Source organism: Pristis pectinata, chromosome 1 (assembly GCF_009764475.1).
Source record: "Pristis pectinata isolate sPriPec2 chromosome 1, sPriPec2.1.pri, whole genome shotgun sequence".
NCBI lineage: Eukaryota > Metazoa > Chordata > Chondrichthyes > Rhinopristiformes > Pristidae > Pristis > Pristis pectinata.
In genome coordinates, this window is record NC_067405.1 from 43,923,987 (window position 1) to 43,946,867 (window position 22,881).

A 22,881-nucleotide genomic window follows, 5' to 3' on the forward strand; every position below is an offset into this window, starting at 1 on the left:
ACAGTGTCTCAGGTCCATGACCAGCATAGGCAACAATGCACTATTCTCTGTAGCTCCTTCCCTGAACCATCTCAATTCTCTTGCCATCTTTTAAAAAAAGTCCTCTTTTTAACTACCACTATAGCCACGACTGCTCACCTCTTCCTTTCCTATCCAAAGCACTTAAGGGCATTCTCTACATCAAAGGTGCCAATAGAATGAAGATACCTCAAAGTAGGTAGCCTCAAAGAAAACTAATATTCTTGAATTGAATATTTAACATGGTTTGATAAACAATATTTTTCCTTTAACTCCATAGTATTAAATGCTGGAAGGAGCTAATCCATCTCTTCAACGCTTAAAAAAATATTAAAGTACTATATAGCATGCACTCTTTCACAATTTTTTTTAAAATCAAAAATGTCAGTGAGTAATAAACCTTCGTAGTCCATTTTAAATAGCATTAATAACTATAAAATTTGCAGTAATAATGTTTCAAATTAAGTATGAAAGAAGTGCATTTAACAACCTAAATTGGTCTATAACATTCAATGTTAACTCTACAAGTCACCTTTTTGCTCTATATATTAGTTTTGGATAATCAGACTAAAAATTAGTATAATCACTCAGTCTCTCCAGTGAAAATAGATGGAGAGGAAACATCAACTCATTCATTTGCTCCCCAAATACCAAATGACTTGCTGTATGGCTCAAATTTCCAGCAATAGCAATTTTTAGCTTTCTGTTTAGTTAAAAACATCTAATAGAAAACCAATAGAACACACAAAAAGATGTTTCCACCTTACACTAATGCTTACTGGGAACATTCCCAATTGTTCCTGCTGTTCCTCCACTTCCCTGATCAGAACCTGCAGGGTTTTATTGTTGTACGGTAACCAAGGACTCTTTTCCTCATTCTTCTCAGGGTAACAAGGAAGAACACTGTTGGCAAACTGCCTGCAGAGTGGACAAGTAAACTCTCCTTTATCCACTGAGAAACTCTGCAGCACCTGGTCATTCTGAAAGAAAATCATACATTAACTTTTTTTTAAATGAAAAGTATCATCAAATTCTAACTCATGACAAACATTTGTTCACTGTAAGATTTGTTATCAAAGAATGTTTCACATTTTCTTACAACAACAAAGTGCATCACAGTTTCTAAGCAATTTAACTGAAAGAGGAATAATCAAATGACATATTAATTTGATACAATGTCATCAGGATATAATCATTAGGCTTCCTGTTTCTCTTTATGATTGACAAAATATAGCTCTAAAAAGACAATGCCCTTTTAAAAATATGTTGAGCAGCAGAGTATTATTGTTGCTATTCCAACATTACTTCAAAGGAGCTATGAAGAGCCTGGTGGGCTACTGCACATTGAGCAGGTGGCGAATAGAATACTGAAAATTCCTCACTTTGATGGAGGGTATACAGAGAAAGAGCTAGCCATCTCCCTCAATTATTTGAGAGAATTTTGAAAATCAACCCTTAATTTTCAAGGCAGTGTGTACAAATCAGCCATTACAATCACTTTTTAAAAAGGCATATGGTCAGTAATTAATGACTGTTCATAAAGTGCATCTAATAAAAAGTTTTTTTAATTTTTATTTTAAAAGTACAGTTTTAGTTTCAAAGCGATTAGACACTGGATTCTTTAAAATATGGAATTGAATCATATCATGATCACTCAATAAGTGAATTCAAAATGAATTTGCCCAACCTTTTCCCCCCCACACAAATAGATGATTAAAGTCATGTGACCAATTTGAACCCTTCCTTTCAGAACACACATTCTACAACCCTCTCATAACAGCCATCTTAAATGTCGATCACCCTCTTTCTCAGCTGAATCAAGTATCTTTTGGCTTTTCTTCTCATCGCAAAAGGAGGCAAAGCAGGACACCTATGATAGAAAGTCATCCAATGTCTTGTCCTTGCCGATCAGCTGGAACCTGGCCTCCCAGAAGAATGGACATGCTCAAACGAACAGTGAGGACCAAGGAAGGCAACCAGGAAGCTTGGGCATCAGAAGATTAAGCACATTCAACTGCTGCAACCAGTTCAAATACTGCAATAGTTTCAGATACCTTAACTGAGCAGAGATCAACTCCTAATAGAGGATGCTCATGGTGCCATAAGTCAACTGATATTGAAAGTTAGTTGGCCAAGAAAAGGTAGTACTGAAGCCACATCTGTGGGCAAGTGCTACACGTGTTTTTAAGGTGGTAAACCAAGTGCAATGAAAAAGCCAGTGAGCCCACCTGTGCACCACAATATGAAAGAATTCCAAATTCAGTCTGAGATCCATAAGTGTCTTTAACTTAAATAAGCATAATTATAATGGAGTGAGGGAGGAGTTGTCAAAGGTGGACTGGGTAAACAATTTAAGAAACAGGTCTATAGAAGAACAGTGGCAGATATTCAAACAGCTAGTCTATAACGTTCAACAAGAGTTTATCCTAAACAAAAAAGGGGATTCCATGAGAATGAGGCACAATCCATGGTTAAGAAAGAAGGTAAAGGGTAATGTTAAATACAAAGTGGCAAGGGATAGTGTCAGACCAGAGATCTGGGACGTTTTTAGGATCCAGCAGCAGAAAAGTAAAGTGCTCACAAGGGAGAAAATGAATTTTGAGAGAAAACTGGCATGTCTTATAAAAAACAAACAGTAAAAGTTTCTATGGATATATAAATAGGAAGAGGGGGGCTAAGGTAAATGTGGGACCTGTAAGGAAATGATACTGGTGAATTAATAGCAGCAAACAAAGAAATAGTAGATATTTTGAATAACTTTTTTGCATCATGACATTACAAATGTCTTTAAAATATCAGATAGATTAATTTCATAAGGTGGTTAAAGCTGCAAAAATCCCAATTACAAGGGATAAAGTACTGGAGAAATTCAGAAGGCTAAAAGGCAAACAAGTCTCAAGGACTGATAAACAGCATGCTATGGTTTTAAAGGAAGTGGCTTTTGGACCCATTGGCTGAATTTTTTCATCACTTGCTAAACTCTTAAAGGGTATCAGAAGATTGGAAACAGCCAATGTGACTGCCTTGTTCAAAAAAGGAGAAAGGCAGGAGCTACAGGTCAGTTAGTTTAATAATTACTGCCAAGGTGCTAGGGTCAATAATCAGAGGAAATAGCCAATCATTTAGGAAAGCTGAATATGATTAAACCTGGAGACACTAGAGATTGCAGGTGCTGGAATCAGTCAATTAAAACCAAGCTAAGTAGAAAGCTCTCCTTGCAGGGGGTGGTAAATCTCTGGAATTTTCTGCCCCAACTGGTGGTGGAAGGTGAATCATTAGAAGTATTTAAAAGTGGAGGCAGATAAAATATTTGATTGCAGGGAATAGAGGAGTATAGAGAATTGGCAGAGAAGATGAGTTGAGGCCAGCATTTGTCTGCCATGATCGTATTAAATGGTGGGGCAGGCTTGAAGGGTCCAATGGCCTACTTCTGCTCCTTTTTTTCTTGTGTCATCTTGTATTCAATGGAAAATCTAGATCTTCATGGTCTTCCTGCTTCAAAACCTCATTTAGCAAAATAGCCATCTTCTATTTATCGTTCAATACGTAAAACCTGAAGGATTACAACTACCAAAATGGATTAGAAAGCTGAAAGGGTTTGATCCTTTGTGTTGTGTTGCCAGGACAGTTATGATGTACCAAAATTCTCCATGCACCTTTGAGGCATGGATATCCACAATTTCGCAGACTTGAAGGATCATATGACCTTTAATCAAGTATATTCTTATCCATGAGCTATGAATAAAATAGCAATCAGCAAGGGTTTTTGATAATGTATATCCAGCAATCTGCATTCTTGAGTATTAATAGGAACATGAGGAGTCGGCATTCAGTCCTTTGGACCTGAATGGATCAGATAGATTATAATGGCTCATCTATACTACAATTCCATTTATCTAATTTAACACCAGTCACCCAGCCTTGTTCTGTGTCCCTTGGCATCTCTACCAAAAATAAAGTTACGAATCCAAGTCTTAAAATTTCCAATGTCCTAACATGCACATCATTTTGGAATAGGAGTTGCAAATTTCTACTAGTCATTGTGTGCATAAAATACCAATAACGACATAGGAATGAACTGCACCATCAGGCCAAGCTCCAGAATAACAAATGCTTCCGCAATTTTCATTCTTTTCTTAGTACTCAAGGGAAAACCATTAAGTTTAAAAGATTTATCTAATCTATGAAGAAACCATTTAGATCTCATGGCTACTTTCACCTCATGGATTGTTAGATCATGTGGGCATGCTTCTCAGTGAATTTTGTTCTTTTCAAGACATCATTAAAACACTAAGTTCCCCCAAAAATTGCTCAAAAACACTTTATAAAAAGTCTTCATATTTATCATGTTTCATCTGAAAATGAGAGGACATTTATAAATTTATTGGTCTTCTGAACATTATTTAAAGAGCAACATTTTTACATTGCAGATATGCTTTACATTGATTTTAAACTCACCCTCAATGATTCCATATAGGACTTATGACAATCAATATGTAAAGTATGCCCACAGGTCTGAACATACACTCCACCTTCCCAACCAATGGAGACTGACTGTAGACAAGAACTCTGAAAGAATTATAGACAAGCATCAAAGGTTTGTTTTGAACTTCCAGCAAAAATTATTATAAATTAAATCTAGAAACAAATAAAGTTGGTTAATCTGATAACGTATTCTGGATCATTTCACAGTAAAAGCATTAAAATACACATGGTAAGGATATAATGACATTTTAATTTCTAGTTTGTGATGTACTTTGTTTTCTGTGCATCTTCTTGGTTATGGAATTCACCAGTTAAATTGGCAAAGGGCTACACATTCAATATGTGCGATAGGCCCAAGCAGAAAACAGAAGAGATCATTTTGTTACAATGTTGCCACCTACAGATCACTGCTCAGAACAAAAACTTAAGCCTATTTGTAATAGAACAATGAAATCCTGATTGAAACAATACAATATTTTTAAAAAAATAATTTGCAAGGGTTATTACATTGTTTGTTTGAACCCTGCTTCAGAAACATATAGATATTTACTTTTTCCTCAGTATCAATCCAAAGACAGGTTGAAAATTTAAAAAAATATTTTTCACTATAAAAATGCTCTGCCAGATGGTTGGATAATTGCACATTAAAAATCCTTCTTCTGGTTCTAATCTCCAATAAATTGTACAGACTAGATGCAAAAATTAAAATTATTTTCATTTAAATGGGAATGGTAAAGATTATAATCAACAAGGTTGAAGCAGGAAAGGAAATATGATTCACTAGTGGTATAAAGAAACTTTGCATACACGCTTGAACTAAGTTATCCACAAACCACTACCAAAAGTGCACCAATTTACCATTTTCATTCATATCAACTACCTTTTTGGTTACATTTCAGTAAAACTGATTAGTGCTAAATTATAGACAATATTCTGCTGTTAACTTGAATTCGCATAAGCTGACCTAGTGTCTTGCTTACTCACTTCTCCTGGACTAATTCAACCAAACAGAAGAAAATATTATCCCATTACCAGTGTCCCAAAAGTGGAAAAATGCTAATCAAATTCAAAACAATATCTGAGCCTAGCTTACTTCTTCCCATTAGACACTTTATGCCAAGTGGAAAGACTTGGGAAGTGGAAATGTTATAATAATATCTTGTTGTTTATATTTAATTGTCAATACCATGCCACAATACAGCAATGTGTTGCTTCAACAGGAAGCTTATTTATCCAGCCTTCTCTTCCTTCCCTGTAATTAATTGGCAGAGAATGGGAAAATACCAAAATATTGACAGTATGCTCAACTTGTACCAAGTTATTCACTTTACACAGCAATTCTCATTGAAAACTATTGTTTTATACTCAAATCTAATTACAACATGGAAAATTTGATCTTTTTTTTATGTCTGTAAAATAAGATACTTACATCTTTGAAGTGTCGTTGCAAATCTGTTATTCTGACATCATGCGCAGTTCCACAGGTATCTTCAGGGTAAATCTGCTCTTCATCACTGGTTGGAAGTTTCTTTGGTTCAGTGCTTCTACGACGGTGCCCAAGGACTGTAACAAATCAGTGATTTTATGTACAAATGTCAGAAATATAATAAAACTGCATTATAATTCAATCCTTTCTCCTGAACTTGCAACTTCTAAATAACCAATCATGAGAAATCAGCAAATGCAAAATTCATTCTTTTAGAGGAAAAAAAACTAATATTAAAAAAATGCAGACAAATTTGGGGAAAAACTACTTTACTTGCTATTTGGAATATGCAGTAAATTTCTTTAAACAATCATCTCTGTATAGTTGTACTGAAGGAGTTAAGTTCCAACAAATTTCCCTTGTAATCCATATATCAGATGGAATTAAGGTGCTAAAACACCTTGAGGCTGAAGTAGAAATTTTTAGGCAGCAGCTGATAAGATCTAGTAACATTTAAGAAAACAAACAAAATGCCACAGATTATTTCAGCAGCAACCAATGATTATATCTACCAATATTATTTTCATTCTGTTCCATTTTGTTAGGAATATATTTATATCAACTTTAAGACTAGATAAGAAAACCAATCCATGACAGCCTGCAAAAGCTTTCTGTATTTTTAGAAGTGTCATTGTATTATAAGAGCATGGATGATATTGCTCATTTGGACTCCATGTCACAGATGGGCTTCACAGCATTAGACCCCCTTCATGAATGGCCAACAGATTAAGCAGGCCATTCTCAGTGAATTAAACATTGTTATCCAGTTCCCCAACTTCCATATTTCCAGTAATAAAGTGACTAGTTCTCCACTTTCTACAGCAGAGGCCAGCACAACCAGGCAAAAGCAATGAGAAAAGGAGTTTTCCCTAAATAGGGAAAAAAATAACCTGGCAATTTAATCTAATTTCAAAATGTTTTTATTTTTATAGTGGAGTACTGAAGTTATAAATAATAGCTATTATTGAGCAATCCTCATTAAACATCTCTAACGAAAATCCTTTCAAGACCAGAGAAATTAGTTTTGGCATACCACTCTGAATCATTGTGTTAGTTCTCTGACCTTTACATCTAATGCCTTGAGAGTATTAAACGAAAATCAGCTTCAGGGATGAAAGCATTCCATGCAACACAGCTAGATTTTCTTTTGAAATCATGTGTCATCATAATTTAACATGCTACATGCAGGAGCAATTTACCTCTTGACAGTACAGCATATGCCGAGCCAAATTACAATAGAATATTCTTCATATTTAACTTATTTAAATATACTAAGAAATGTACAAAATAAACTTTACAACTTATGCAAACAGTTACCTGATGAAGCCTGTAATAGAACCACTAATCCAGTTGGTCTTTCCTCTGTCGATGGACCACTTTGTCCACAAATTACACAGTCATACACAGTTTCTGAATCCTGTTTTTCTGATGATCCTATGTCCATGGCAACGTCACTGTCAGGTGATTCTGAAAGATAGCCATTCAAGAGGATTCAAATAAAGAAAACAACAACTGCATGATAAAAGGCTTAGAATTTTATATGGTGCCTAGCAAGATGCATCATCAGAATAAAAACATCACTTCTTCCATTTTGGTTCATGAAGAAAAGCGACACAACTGTTTTTTTTTGTCCTAAATATGCACTCCAACTCAACCTAAAAATGACAAATTATTTGATCATACGAAAGAGCAAACCAAATCCATTAATCAGAAGGTAATGTAGATTTAGAATGTAAAAATCATAGAATACATTTAACAGGTTTGTTCAGTACTATTTAGGTAATTAATCAAATTTGCTCCCTTCATCACAATATTTTCCATTAAAATACTTCAAAAAATTCATTCACTGGACTATCCTCATTTTTTTTCCAATGTTCAAATATTAAACTTCCCCATTTGTATCAGTTGGAGTGCAAACACATTGACGCTGGAAACATTAATACGTTACGTGCATTTGAGTTTGAAATATTTTCTAAAGCTAAGAATGTCAAGGGTGACCTTCAAAATTATGGCTACGATAAATAATAATAAATGCTTCCAGTAATTTAATGATCACATTAGGAATGTTTAGAACACAAAATATTTACAAAAGCTAGTTAGAATTCTTTCCCCAGTTCATTATGGAATAGGGAGTCCTCGGACTCATTCAAAAGATAATCACATAGTTGCTTTAAAATAAAATTTAACTTTTCTCGGTTGCATTTCACCAGGGGTGGAATATTTATCTGTCTGTAAAAGAAAAAAATATTTTTAAAACTGAAGATGCTGTTGACAAGGAAGATATATAATATATATATGATATATATATATGGAAGATATATATATATATGGAAGATATATATATATATGGAAGATATATATATATATGGAAGATATATATATATATATGGAAGATATATATATATATATATATGGAAGATATATATATATATATGGAAGATATATATATATATATATGGAAGATATATATATATATGGAAGATATATATATATATATGGAAGATATATATATATATGGAAGATATATATATATATATATGGAAGATATATATATATATATATGGAAGATATATATATATATATATGGAAGATATATATATATATATGGAAGATATATATATATATGGAAGATATATATATATATGGAAGATATATATATATAGCAAAGATGATACTCTGTTGGATGCTCTAACACCATTAAAATTTTACTTTTGTAAATAATGTGAGCAGCAGAATTGTCTATGCAAATTTCTGGGCTACTAATCAGGGAGCACGGAGAAGCATGGAGGCTGCCATTTATAACTCATCCAGATAAGCAAAACAAAAAAAAAGTTGTCCACCAAATATATTTCATACCAAAGTGAAAACTCAGGTAATTTAAAAGCAAGAAACTACAGATGCTGGAAATTTGAGATAAAACCAGAAAATGCTGGAGATTCACACAGCAGAGAGAAATATCTCAGGTCAATGATCCTTCATAAAAACCACAATGAAGACTTGAAACATAAACTGTTTCTCTCTCCACTGTTACTGCCTTGCCTGCTGAGAATCTCTAGCATAACTTGAAATTGTTTACAATTTTATACTGGCTTTGAAATTGAAGATTTTAATTCAAGAATTTCATACTGATCACTCACTTTAATTACTTTTTAGTAGAGAAAATGAGGCAAACAGATCAACTTCCAAAATCCAGAGAGTACAATGAAACTCAGTGGCACTCATCTAGCTTACTCATGTATTTAAAAGAATCTGATGACTTAACAACATACTGCAACTAGGCACAAACTACTGCTGACATCTTTCACTTTAAATCAGTACTGTGTGGAAAAGAAAATTGGGAATCCACAGAACATAGCTTTGAGGGACAGTAAACTGGCTGACTCACTTCTAATCCACTTGTATGTGACGTCCGTTAACACATATTAACAAGGAATATTGTAAGTAATCCATCAGACTTTTATAGAGCCAAGAGAAATTGGTTAAAAGGACTACTCTTATATATTAAAAAATGACAAAATTTTGCATGTCTTCATCTTCAGTAAGGTGACTGCCCACGTTATACTCTCTGCCAGCACAGCTTTTAAAATTGACTAATTTAAAGCAGCATATCACATGGTTAAAAAGATTTATTTTTAAGTAGTATTACACAAAACCTCTAAATATTTAAACTTTCAAATAAGCTAAATTTCATGCAAAAGCTGTTCGAGTCATATGATTACTGTTTAGGCTAACAAAATGGGATCCTCACGAAAAATGATGGACAATGTTTCCAACTCCTTACAAATTTGAAGTCAATTACATCTGGCACGACTGAAAAGTAACTTAGCCAAGGCTACCATGTCAGATTAATGTCAAATTGATTTCTTCAGCTTATGTATGATTAACAGAAAGCCTTCAGTTATTCAAAAATCAGAAAAATAACCAGATGGTAATCCAGTTACACATAAGCAAAAGTAATTAGTAAATTTATTCCTAATTAATTTACAGCAGCAAAGAATTTGTGAAAGCAAATTGTACAAAACATACATCTGGATCACTGTCATAATCTAACTTGGTCTCAATTTTTTTTCCATCTATCACTAAATTATCAGAATATAATGTAAACTTATCAGAATATAAATTGTCCTTAAGCACAGCAAATACAGGTACCTGAAAATCTATTCAATTTGTCTGTCAGAGTTCACACACATCTCAATTTAATTTCACATTTGTGCCAAGCATAAATGGTTCAATTGCCCCTGGAACAGGAATACATGCCCAACAGCCTTCAGAAAACTAAAATATCTCGGAGGGAATGTTAAAGCTTACAGAGCCCAAGGCTTAGGATGAAACACATTTTCTTCATAAGGAGTTAGTCAAAATTGTCTTAAATTGGGATAGGCATTCCTGAAGTTGTAGTTACTAAATCAAAACCTAAAGAAAACTTAGTCCACCTCACTGTCCTTAGACTCTAACTCTTGTCTTCACACCAAGGACACTTTCCATCTTATTCTGTGGCATTACAATTGTACCAAATAGGATAAACTCAGAACAAACCTGACAGTACTGGGTATCCATGAGGCATAGCAGCAGACATGAGCACCACCACAATCTGCAATCTCATGGCCCAGCAGATCCTTTATTCAATCATTACAAACAAGTCAGGGAATCAACCACGGTTCAATGAGGAGAGCGAACATCATGCCTGGAGTAGGAACAGGCATTCCTAAAAACGTGGATCCAGTTCAGTAAAGTTGCAATGCAGGAGTACATGCATGCGCTACAGCAAAAACAGCAAGATAGACAATCCATCTCTGTTCCCTCCCAAGATTTCCAACACAGGTCAGTTTTCAGGCATTTTCAGTTTTCGTTTAGTGCAGGTGACATGAGAAATGACTGAGAGCAAGAGTTAGTGGACCAGACAACATTTTAACTGCAGTACTGAAGATCTGCACTACAGAGCTAGCCGTTGTTACGTATGTATGGAGCAAGAACGACAACAGGCAGCAGAATAAATGTTTTTACTGAGTCAAGTTAACCAAAGTAAAGAAACTAAGCAACTTACAGTTTTAGATCATCAGAAAGGCCGACAGAGACAAAAAGCACACGAGTCCCCGAAGTCCCGCACAAAAAGTAACATTCCTCATGTAGGAGAGTGTCATTGCTCTGGCAGGAGGGGGAATGAGTACAGGCGCGCACATGCGTACTTGCCACATTCTCGCAACTGATCAGCCAAGTGATCAACCAACAGGTGCATGCCCCCCCCCCCCATAGAAGGAAACTGCAGGGGAAGAAAATAAGTTAGGTAAACATAGAAAGTGATGAAATGACTTTTCTGTCACTACCCTGCCTAGTATCAGTTGACTGGCTGACGCACCCTTGTGCACCGCCACGGGGGGGGCGGGGGGGCAGCTTTGTCTTGGCGTCTTCCTGATTAGCTGATGCCAAGGTCTGAGAGCTGTAAAAGGTCCTCCTCTCTTGATGGAGCACCCGCTTGAACGGTTGCTTTGTCAGCAGGGGTTGCTTCTGTAGCTTCACTGGGTTGTCCGTCGGCTCACCAACGTACATGATCCAAATGTCGCCTGACAATTCGTCTGTCTGCCAGTTCAAGTTCTGCAACTTGACTGTTACAACGTCGGACGACGGCCAGTAGTCGGTTTTCTTCGTGCGCGAGTTGCGTAGACTTGGTCATCAGCACTAAAGGTTCACTGCCTAATGCGGGCATCATATTTTTGTTTCATGGCCTCTTGTTTGCAGCAAATTCATTCCTGGACGGCCAGCCGTAAGAGTTCGAATCTGGTGCATAAAGTGCGCTTAAACATTAATTTGGCCCGTTAGTTTGTTTGGGGTAATTCAGTAATGGAAAAGGAAACAGCTTAATTTCGTCATCAAGTCACCCTATGTTTGCTTAGAAAGGCCTCGTTTCACCGTTTGCACTGCTTGCTCAGCCAGGCCATTTGATGCTGCACGATATGGAGCCATTGTCAGGTGCCTAATACCATTCTTCTCTACAAACTCCTTAAATTCTGCACTTGTGAAAGCCAGGTCATTGTCGGATACGATCGTTTCTGGAGTACCAAATGTAGCAAAGACCAATCATAGTTTAGTGACAGTAGTTGTTGAGGAACGCAATGTACAAGTAGGTTATGCTTCTACCCACTTCGAATGGGCATCCACAATAACCAGAAACACACGTCCCCAGAATGCTCCATAATAATCAATGTGAATGCACTTCCACCGCCAATCGGGCCAGGCCCATGGTTTGAGGGGAGCCTTTGGTGATGCTTTTTGTATCTTCTGACAAATAGGTCAGATGCGCACCATATTCTCAATATCGGTGTCAATTTCTGGCCACCACACATGGCTTCTCGCAAGTGCCTTCATTCTAACTAGGGTGAGCATCATGCAGAGTACGTGCTTGCTGCCTTGAGGGGGAAACATTACTCAAATGCCCCAGAATATACAGCCATCCTGTAGGCTCAGGTCATGTTGGCAATTTGTAAATGGTTGAAATTCGGGTGAAAGGTTGGCAGGCCAACCAACCTGTAGTGTTCTTTTTGCCTGAGATAGAAGTGGATCACGGGCTGTCCACAGCCTAATGAGGTGACTTTTGATTGGTGTTTCATCTAGTCTTTGTAACAGGTGAACAACCTTGAACCGAGGAGTGCCAGATGCTGTGCCCTTGACAAATGGCAATCTGCTTAAGGCATCAGCAACAACACTTTTGTTTCCGGGGGTTTACTTCACTGCGTGAGAGTAAGCGGATAAGGCCAATACCCATCACTGCATTTTCGGTGAGGACACTTGTTGGATACCTTGTGTCTCCCCCAGTAAGTCTAGCAGAGGCTTATGATCTGTGCAGATTTTGAGGGGCCACCCAAGTGTGTATAAATGGAAGCGTTTGATGCCAAACATAATAGCTGGGGCTTCTCGGTTAAGCTGTGAATAATTCATCTCTCCTTGAGACATTGTCCTTGGAGTGAAAGCAATAGATATCTGTGTTCCACAAGGCATTTGATGTAGGAGGATGGCCCCGATGCCGTTTGACAAGGCGTCACATTTCATAACTAAATCGGTTTTTCGGGATCATGATGCACCAACACAGACGAAAAACTGGGGGGGTGGGGAGGTGGCGTTATTTGTTCAAATGCCTTTTGCTCGATTCTTGACCATACCTAGTGTTCATCCTTCTAGAGTCATCGGTATAAGGGCTTTGACACTGTAGCTGATTAATTGAAGAATCGGTTGTAATGCGTGACTAATCCCAGGAATGAGTGTAATTGCACCACTGTTTCATGGATGTGGAGCCCCTTCTAAGGCTTTCTGTGCTCCTGCAGATGGAGACCCGTTTTGTTAACTTTGAAGCCCACGTAATTGACGGAGTCAGCCAAAAATGTGCATTTCTTTTTCCTTAGAGCAAAGCTGGCTTCCTCCAAACAGGAAAGTACTCAGTCTAGTGTCTCCAGATGATGCGACTCTGATGTACCGGTTACTAAAATATTATCAAGGTATACACAGACCCAAAGAATATCCCTCACTAAATTGTCAATAAGGCATTGGAATATACCAGGTTTAGAACTCACTCCAAATTGTAGCCACTTGTACCGAAAGAGGTCTCTTTGTGTATTGTCACAACATCCCGAGTGCCTTCATCCAGGGTGACCTGTTTGTAATCATGTTTCAGGTCTAGCTTTGAGAACTCCTGGCCCCCCCCGACAGGGATGCATACAAGTCCTCGATTATTGGTAATGGTATATTATTGTCATTTGTACTGAGGTACAGTGAAAAACTTGTCTTACAAACCGATCTTACAGGTCAATTCATTACACAGTGCAGTTACATCAAGTTAGTACAGAGTGCATTGATGTAGTACTGGTAAAAAAAACAGTAACAGTACAGAGTAAAGTGTCACAGCTACCGAGAAAGTGCAGTGCGATAAGGTGCAAGGTCACAACAAGGTAGATCATGAGGTCATAGGTCATAGTCCATCCCATTGTATAAGGGAACTGTTCAATAGTCTTATCACTGTGGGGTAGAAGCTGTCCTTAAGTCTGGTGGTACGTGCCCTCAGGCACCTGTATCTTCTACCCGATGGAAGAGGAGAGAAGAGAGAATGTCCTGGGTGGGTGGGGTCTTTGATTATGCTGGCTGCTTCACCAAGACAACGAGAGGTAAAGACAGAGTCCAAGGAGGGGAGACTGGTGTCCGTGATGCGCTGGGCTGTGTCCACAACTCTCTGCAGCTTCTTGCGGTCTTGGGCAGAGCAGTTGTCATACCAAGCCGTGCTACATCCTGATAGGATGCTTTCTATGGTGCATCGGTAAAAGTTGGTGAGAGTCAAAGGGGACAAACCAAATTTCTTTAGCCTCCTGAGGAAGTAGAGGACGCCGCAGATGCTCACTGATCCATCGGACTTGAGGACAGGTACGGTCAGGCTGCCCATTCTATCTGCACCGTCACATCCACTCTCTGTAGGCAGTCAAGTTCTTCTTCTACCTTTAGGCCCATAGCATACAGCACTGGACGGGCCTTGTAAAACTTTGCTGGTTTAAATTTGAACTCAGCCGCCAGACCATGGTATTGACCCGAAGCATCTACTTGGAATACATGCTGGTGCTTTTGTTGTAGAGCATTCAATGCAAGGTTTCCCCCAATACTATTGATAATAGAATAGCACCAATGGAATGTTCTTAATCCAGTTTCTGCCCAGCGAATTAGGCCATTGGCCTCCCCTGACAACATGCACTGGTAAGTGGAACAGGCCTCCGTGGTGGACCACTTCTGTCATGAATACACCGTGTACACTGATGCCATCTTTGACATAGCTGCAGAACACAGAGTTTGGAGGTTGTAGTTTTGGAATCTGGCATAAAGATGATTTGCTTACCAAGGTGATGGCTGACCCAGTATCCAGTTCAAATTTCACGGGCTGGTTGTCCACTGAGTGTAATCAAGGTTCTGGTTGCCCAGTTCATGGGTTTGGAAGATAATGTCCACTTCTTTGCACTGGTCGTCTCCTTGCATAGAGTTGATAGTCGAGTTCTGTCACTTTCCCGCGACACATTGCTTTCCAAAGCACACCTTCAAGGTGCCTTACCTTCTGACAGAACCAGCAGACGATCATTTGATGCTTGCAGTCTGACCACTGGAATGACTTTCACCACAGCGATGGCATCTCTGTGAAAGCTGACATGATTTTGACTGGAAGCTGTGGGTCTGCAAACGCTGGCAAACATTGACATTTTAGGGAGGGGGCTCTCGCTCCAATGCTGCCTGAATAAGTGGTGATGGGGGTGGCTGAATCTGCGCAAGGCCTCTCTTGACTGCCTCCCTGTGACAAGCTGTGGAGCATGCATTGCCCCAGGACAAATTGTGCTCTACGGACAGAAGATTCTCATGTGTCTTCTCATCATAGACTCTGACAATCAATCGCTTCTTCAAATTTGTTCGGAGACATATCTTTGTACTCGCATTCTTGCACAGCCAGAGTTAATCTTGTGATGAAATTATCTAGGTTCTCGTCAGAGGTCTGTTGTAGCTGCAAGAACCTGAAACATACCATAAAGACATTGTCCTGTGTCCCCAAACGTTGTCTAAAGCCTCAGACGTGCTGGTTAATTCAGATTTGTTCTGAAAGTGCAGAGCATCGAAGTATTTCTGCCCAAATTCTCCCAAGTGTATAGGAAGCAGCTTGAGTTTTGTTGCTTCCTCCAGTTCCAACAGTGTTAAGATTGGTAAGTTCGATGTAGTCCTGGAAGGTTTTCTTCCATTGTAGCCAGGTTTCCAGTGTTGGTTTTGCCATAGTTGCAGCCCAAAATGGATTGGGTGCTTGAAGTAGAGAGGCCATTCTTGTTTTGATCCTCGTTGCCAATTGTTATGTATGCATGGAGCACGAACGACAACAGGCAGTAGAATAAACGTTTTTACTGAATCATGTTAGCCAAAGAAACTAAGCAACTTACAGCTGTAGATCATCGAGAAGGCCAGAGACAAAAAGCACACAAGTCCCTGAAGTCCTATGCCAAAAGTAACATTCCTCACGTAGGAGAGTGTCATCACTCTGTAGAGTGACCAACCAGCAGCTGCGTGCATGAATATTTGCCATGCTCTCACAATCGATCCGCTGAGCGATCCACCAACAGGTATGCGCCACATTCTCTGTACGGTTCAGCCAAGTGGAATGCCCTGTTTACGAAGTACAAGACAGATCCAATCCAGCTAAATACTAGCCAACCAGTCTATTCTCAATTATGAGCGAACTGATAGAAGACATCATTGACAGTTGTATAAAAAGTGTCACATACCAATATACTGCTCACCAATACCGAGCTTGGATCTCACCAAGACTATTTGGTTAATTACCAACATGTATACAATGTACAGTGTAATGACCCTGTGAAGCAGTAGGGGAAGCCCACAAATGACAAAGAATTATATTTTTTTGATGGTGCCCTCCATAGGAGCTCCATTGTACTGGCCAAGAAATATGTGGCACAACTTCACTTCATCATCGACTTCAAATACACACATGATGTACTCCCCACACATTAATAGGAGGATAATTCATCACTGCTAGTTTACTTTTGGACTCTGAACATCAGTCATCAACTTAAATTCATCAGAGCAGAGAAACAATAAAGTTCTTGGCTGGCAGTAAAAAGACCCGCAATCATGGACGCCTTTCACAATGCAAGGAGGTTCTGTAGCTTAGCACATTTCATCAAGTGCTTCAATGACTATAATGTTACATTGGAGTTAAAGACTCTTTAGAGGGAACTTACAGAAAACTTGGACTCATTCCTCTACAAGAGCTTAAGAGGTATCTGCAAAGGTTTTATTCAACCTGCGATATCACAGAATCATTACAGTAAAAAAGGAAGCCACACAACCCATTGGTTTTCAACCAACTCTTTACAAATAGTAATCCAACTAGTCCTCCCACACTCCTATAGCCCTGCAACTTATCCTTTCAGATGTATCCAGTTCCCTTATGAACACTACAATTGAATTTTCCTCCACATTTACCTCTGGCAATGCATTCCATATCCCAACCACTTGCTGTGCAAAAAAGACTTCTGTCGTGTTTCTCTTGGTTCTCATTCTAAGTTCCTCAGTTTTTGGCCCTTCCACCAATGGGAAGTTTCTATTGACTGTCTATATCCTTCATGACTATAAATATTCAAACAAGGCACACCCTTCTCTGTTCCAAGGAGAACAACCCAACTTCACCAGGCCATCCTAATAACTGGAGTCCCTCACCTCTGGAATCAGTTTGGCAGATCTCCTCAGCACCCTCTTCAAAGCCTTCACGTCTTTTCTGAATTGTGGCACTCAGTAATGGATGTAATACATCAGTTGTGCCAAAACTAGTGTTTTATAAATGGTTCATCATGACATCCTTGTACTTTATGCTTCTGATTAAAAAGTACAAGTTCCTATAGGCTTTTTTTAAAAGCACTTTCTCAACTGTCCCTGCTAGCATCAACTAAATGTGCACCAATAGATCCACTGCTCTTCTAACCCTTTTAGAATTGTCCCCTATACTTATATTGCCTCTTCTCTTTCTTCCTACCAAAATGCAACACGTCCATACTTCTCAGTTTTAAATGTCATGCACCACCTATCTACCCTTTCCACCAGTTTGTTTACAGGACTTTTTCTATGACCAACCCCTCACAGTTCGCTGCTGCTTCAAATTCTGTTATCTACAAGTGACAGCTAATTCTTTCCCCTATTGTTTCTAGATCTTTTCCTGTCATTAAGGTAAAACTGACTGGTCTGTAATTACTGGGTTATTCCTATACCCTTTTCTTGAACAGGAGAGTAAAACTTGCAATTTTCCAGTCCCCAAATATTAACCCCAAATAGAATGATTGAACCTCCACATGGGAGGCTGGTCCAGAAGGTTAAGTTGCTTTACATTCAGGATGTAGCCAGTTGGATTCAACATTGGCTTAGTGGGAGAAGTCAGAGAGTGGTAGTAGATGGTTGTCTCTCTGACTGGAGGCCTGTGACTAGTGGTGTGCCGCAGGGATCAGTGCTGGGTCTGTTTATCATCTATATTAATGATTTAGATGATGATGTGGTAAACTGGATCAGCAAATTTGCAAATGACACCAAGATTGGGGGTGAAATGGACAGCGAAGGCGGCTATCAAAGCTTGCAGTATGATCCTGACCAGCAGGGAAAGTGGGCTGAAAAATGGCAGATGGAATGCAGACAAGTGAGGTGTTACACTTTGGGAGGACAAACCAGGGTAAGACTTACACGGTGAATGGTAGGGCTCTGAGGTGTGCAGTAGAACAAAGGGACCTAGGAATACAGATCCATAGTTCCTTTAAAGTGACACCACAGGTAGACAGGGTCGTAAAGAGAGCTTTTGGCACTTTGGCTTTCATAAATCAAGGCATTGATACAGGAGTTGGGATGTTATGTCGAAGTTGTATAAGACGTTGATGAGGCTGAATTTAGAGTATTGAGTACAGTTCTGGTCAACTACGCACAGGAAAGATATCAATAAGCTTGAAAAAGTGCAGAGGAAATTTACAAAGATGTTGCCAGGACTTGAGGACCTGAGGTAAAGGGAAAGGTTGAATAGGTCAGGACTTTATTTCCTGGAGCACAGGAGAATGAGGAGATCTTATAGAGGTATACAAAATTATGAGGGGTATAGATAGGGTGAATGCATGCAGGCTGAGGTTGGGTGAGACTAGAACTAGAGGACATAGGTTGAGGGTGAAAGGTGAAATATTTAAGAGGAATCTGATAGGAACTCAGAGGGTGATGAGAGTGTGGAACAAGCTGTCAGCAGAAGTGGTAGATGCAGGTTCAATTGTAACATTTAAGAGAGATTTGGATAGATACATGGATGGGAGGGGTTTGGACGGATATGGTCCGGTTGCAGGTAGAGGGGACCAGGCAGAAGATCAGGTCGGCATGGCCTGCATGGGCCGAAGGGCCCGTTTCTGTGCTGTGGTACTCCATGACTCTAGAGGGCATAGGTTTAAGGTGAGAGGGGAAAGATTTAAAAAGAGACTTGGACAAGTACGTGGATAAGAAAGGTTTAGAGGGATGTGGGCCAAACGCTGGCAAATGGGACTAGCTTAGGTGGGAATCTAGGTCAGCATGGACCAGTTTCCATGCTGTATGACTCTATGAATGGAACGATCAAATCAATGATCGAAAATAGTTCCTGGAAAAAAAACACTTAAAGAGCAACATAATTCAATTTTTGATAAGTTTGTTGTTTGAAAAGCTCCTTGAAGGTACGTACATGGAAAATAGAACCAAATATTGGCATATAACAAGAGAAAGTCCACTTTCTAACCACTGGCCTAATATACTATGTACTCAAGATAAAATAATTGCTATTTAGGTGTAGGTTAATGGGGGTTGGTTTTGGTCACTTAAACACCAGCCTCTAACGTTCTTATTCTAAGTTAATTATGATAGGATGACTTGGGTGTATAAAATCACCAACCGTATGTGCTGCAGTTAAAGAAATGTACTAATCGGATAAGCAATTGTTCAAAAAGCAATCCTACACTGTTAAACTGTTGCAAAGTTTGTTGGAACATATAGCCGAGTTTCAAAAAGTCAGGGACTGTAATGGCCCCAGTGGTGGCTGTTCAAACCATAGCATTCAAGATTTAGATAGATCAGTGGACACAAGAATACTAACTGCTTCACTCCCTCAAGAATTGGAAGATAAAGGTAAAGGAAAGACTCCACAGATGTTTTGAGAATGGGGTCTAGTGAAAGACACAGATATTCCCTCCTGACCCACATACAGTGTGTTTAGAGTAACGTGCTAAAATCAGCTTTGCAATGGCAGTACCCTTGTATGGTCACATCACCATCTGTCAACCATTAATCAACTGTCAACGTGTCAAATGTTTTTAAAAATGACAGTATTTTGTTGATCTGAGAGTCTCAGAGATTCTCCCTTACATGTTCTGAATGATTGGATAAAGACTTGCTATGTCTGTACCTTTGAACTAGGAGTGGTGAATCATCCAGACAATACACATCGTTAGAAATATTCCATCTTTCATTGGAATGAATGGTGGAGTAGTCACAGGGGCTAAATACCTTCCACTCTCATGTTCCCAAATGAGGATGGAACTACTTTTACTGACAAAAGGAGCAATCCAATTTCCAATGTTTCCAGCTGACTTCCTCTCAAGGTAGATTCTAAATAGATCAGACGTGCAACACAGCTTTATTGGCAGAAACAGGTTTTAGTACAAGCGTGGCAGTGATAAAAATTGAAAGTGGCACTTAAGTCCTGTGCACTTACAAATAATTTGAAGTAAGCCAAACACTTCCAGTATTGTAGTTAATGTGTTGGTTGGACTCAAATGACAGTTCTCTTGCCTGAGGAGTAGAATGTGATGTTTTTAAAAAGACATAATAGGATGCTAATGCATAATGTAAGATGAAATTCCTGTACAGCACAGAGATAAAATTGTCTTATTAATGGTGTCCTTCAGATCAAACACTAAACCACTGACTTTTCCAATTGGTCAGGTAGAGTTTAAGCTTCCAGTATACTCAAGTCCAAATCATTGTTATTCATTAAGAAAAATCATGATACCAAAACCAGAATTTGGAGAACCCCACTGTTTACTTTCCTCTAGCCAAAAGAAGTTGTTCACCACAACTGTTTCTGAAACAAAAATGTCAGAAATGGCCCAAATTGTTCTCTGACCACAATATTAAAAAAAAGAGCTAATTAAAAATATTTGATCCCAATACAATGGGTTTCTAATGCCCATGACCAATATAATCCCAACCTGGAAGTGCCTTGGAACTACTCATGCAGTAGGCTCATTAAGACTTCAACACTCATCAAATGGCAGAAGGCCCCATGACATGATTGGACCAACCTAGTAATGAGTGATTGTTTAAGATGTATTCAACAAGACAACCTCCTTCAACTCTATTATTACCACAAAGGCACAAGAACAACCCACATTTAATGAGAAGTGCAGAAGAGTTTGCCGGAAGGAGTCAGTTACTGCTTACTTATGCATCACAAGCAGCATGTAGCAGAAGGACATAAGCAATCTCATAACCAACTGATCACCATGGCTCTGCAATCCCACCACATCTGAACAATTATACAACTATCAGGAGGAGGAACCTCTTAGAAATCCCTTTCCTCAATGATGGCAGAACACAGGATACCAATGCTAAAGAGAAGGCTAAAACATTCTCAACCATATTCAGTCAGAAGTGCCAAACAGATGTTGCATCTCAGCTTCCAGCTTGGATCCTTGCCATCAGAGATCCCACTCTCCAGCCAATTCAATTTGCAGCAATTGATAAAGAAACAGCTGAGGTCACTGGATACACCAAAAACTACAAGGCCAAACGACATTCCAGCTCCTAAACAAGATGCACCTCTAATCATGCTGTTCCTTTACAATCACAATACTGGCATCTCTGCGATAATGTGGAAAATTGGCCAAGTACCTCCCACTACAAAAAGCAGGACAAGTCCAATCTGGCTGATTTCCGCACAGTCTACTTTGAGTCATCAAAGTGATGGAAGCCATCATCAACAGTGCTTTCAAATGGCCCTTACTTACCAATAACCTACTCACTGTTTCCCAGTTTGGGTTCTGCCAAATATGAACCAAAGAGTTAAATTCTAGAGGAGAATTGAAAATAACCGTCTTTGACATCAGGGCAGCAGTTAACCAGATGGGACATCAAGATGCCTTAGTAAAGTAAAGTCAATTAGCATCAAAGGAAAACACTCCAACAGTTGGAATCATACCTCACATAAAGGAATTGGTTGTGGTTGTCAGAGGTCAATCATCTCTGCACCAGGATATCACCACCTAAGTTGCTCAGTACAGTGTTCTAGGCCCAACTATCTTCAGCTGCTTCATCAACGACTTTCCTTCAATCATATAGTTAGAAGTGGGAATGTTCGCTGATGCTTGCAACATTCAATTCCACTCACAACTGTTAAGCAAATGAAACTGCCCATACCTGATGCAGCAAAACCTGGACAATGTTTAGGCATTGGCTTATGTATGGTAAGAAACATTCACACCACAAAAGTGTCAGAAAATGACCATCTCCAATTGGACCGAAACTAACCACTTACCCTTGACCTTCAATGGCATTACCATCGCCAAGTCCCCCACCATCAACATTCTGGGAAAGACCAAAAACACAATGGACCAGGTGCCTACAAGAGCACTTCAGAGGCTGGGCAACCTGTGGTGAATGACTCACCTCTCGCACCCCTGGTCATTCTACCATCTACGAGGCACAAGCCACAAGCATAATAGAATTCTCTCTATTTGCCCGGATGAGTACAACACCAACAACTCTCAAGAAGCTTAACCCCAACCAGGACAAGGCAGCTTGCTTGAATGGCACCCCATCAACCACCCAAAATATTCATTGCCTGCTCTATAGTGTATAATGGTGGCAGTATGTACCATCTACTAAATGCACTGCAGTTATTCACCCAGGTTAATCAGACATCACCTTCTAAACCTGCAAGCTCTACCTTGAAAAAGGAGGAGAGCGAACACCTGGGGAAACCACCACCAGCAGACTCCCCGTCAAGTCACACACCATCCTAACTCGGAAATGGATCCTCAGACCTTCAGCATAGCTGGATCTAAATCCTGCAACTGCCTGTACAATAGCATTATGGGAGCACCTTCACCAAAAGGACTGTAGCAGATCGAGAAGATAGGTCACCAGTACATTCTCACGGTTAATTAGGAATGCCAGCCTTTCCAGTAACAAAAATGAATATATTAAAAAAAATTCCTTTTCCTTAAAATGCATACTATTGTTTTGTAGCACATTAAAATATCTGAAAATGTACCAGAGTATCTAAACATCATTTAGCAATATTGAAACAAGCATTTCAGAAAAGTAAT

General features: G+C 39.0%; 1 protein-coding gene across 1 annotated transcript in view; it reads right to left on the reverse strand.

The window, feature by feature from the left end:
• The window catches only part of ubr3 (ubiquitin protein ligase E3 component n-recognin 3), a 202,964-nt gene that overhangs the window by 74,051 nt on the left and 106,032 nt on the right, over positions 1-22,881 (reverse strand). Inside the window, 4 exon segments of the mRNA XM_052029328.1 lie at positions 798-998; positions 4,477-4,587; positions 5,933-6,066; positions 7,307-7,456. Of these exon segments, the coding sequence (XP_051885288.1) occupies positions 798-998; positions 4,477-4,587; positions 5,933-6,066; positions 7,307-7,456 (596 nt within the window).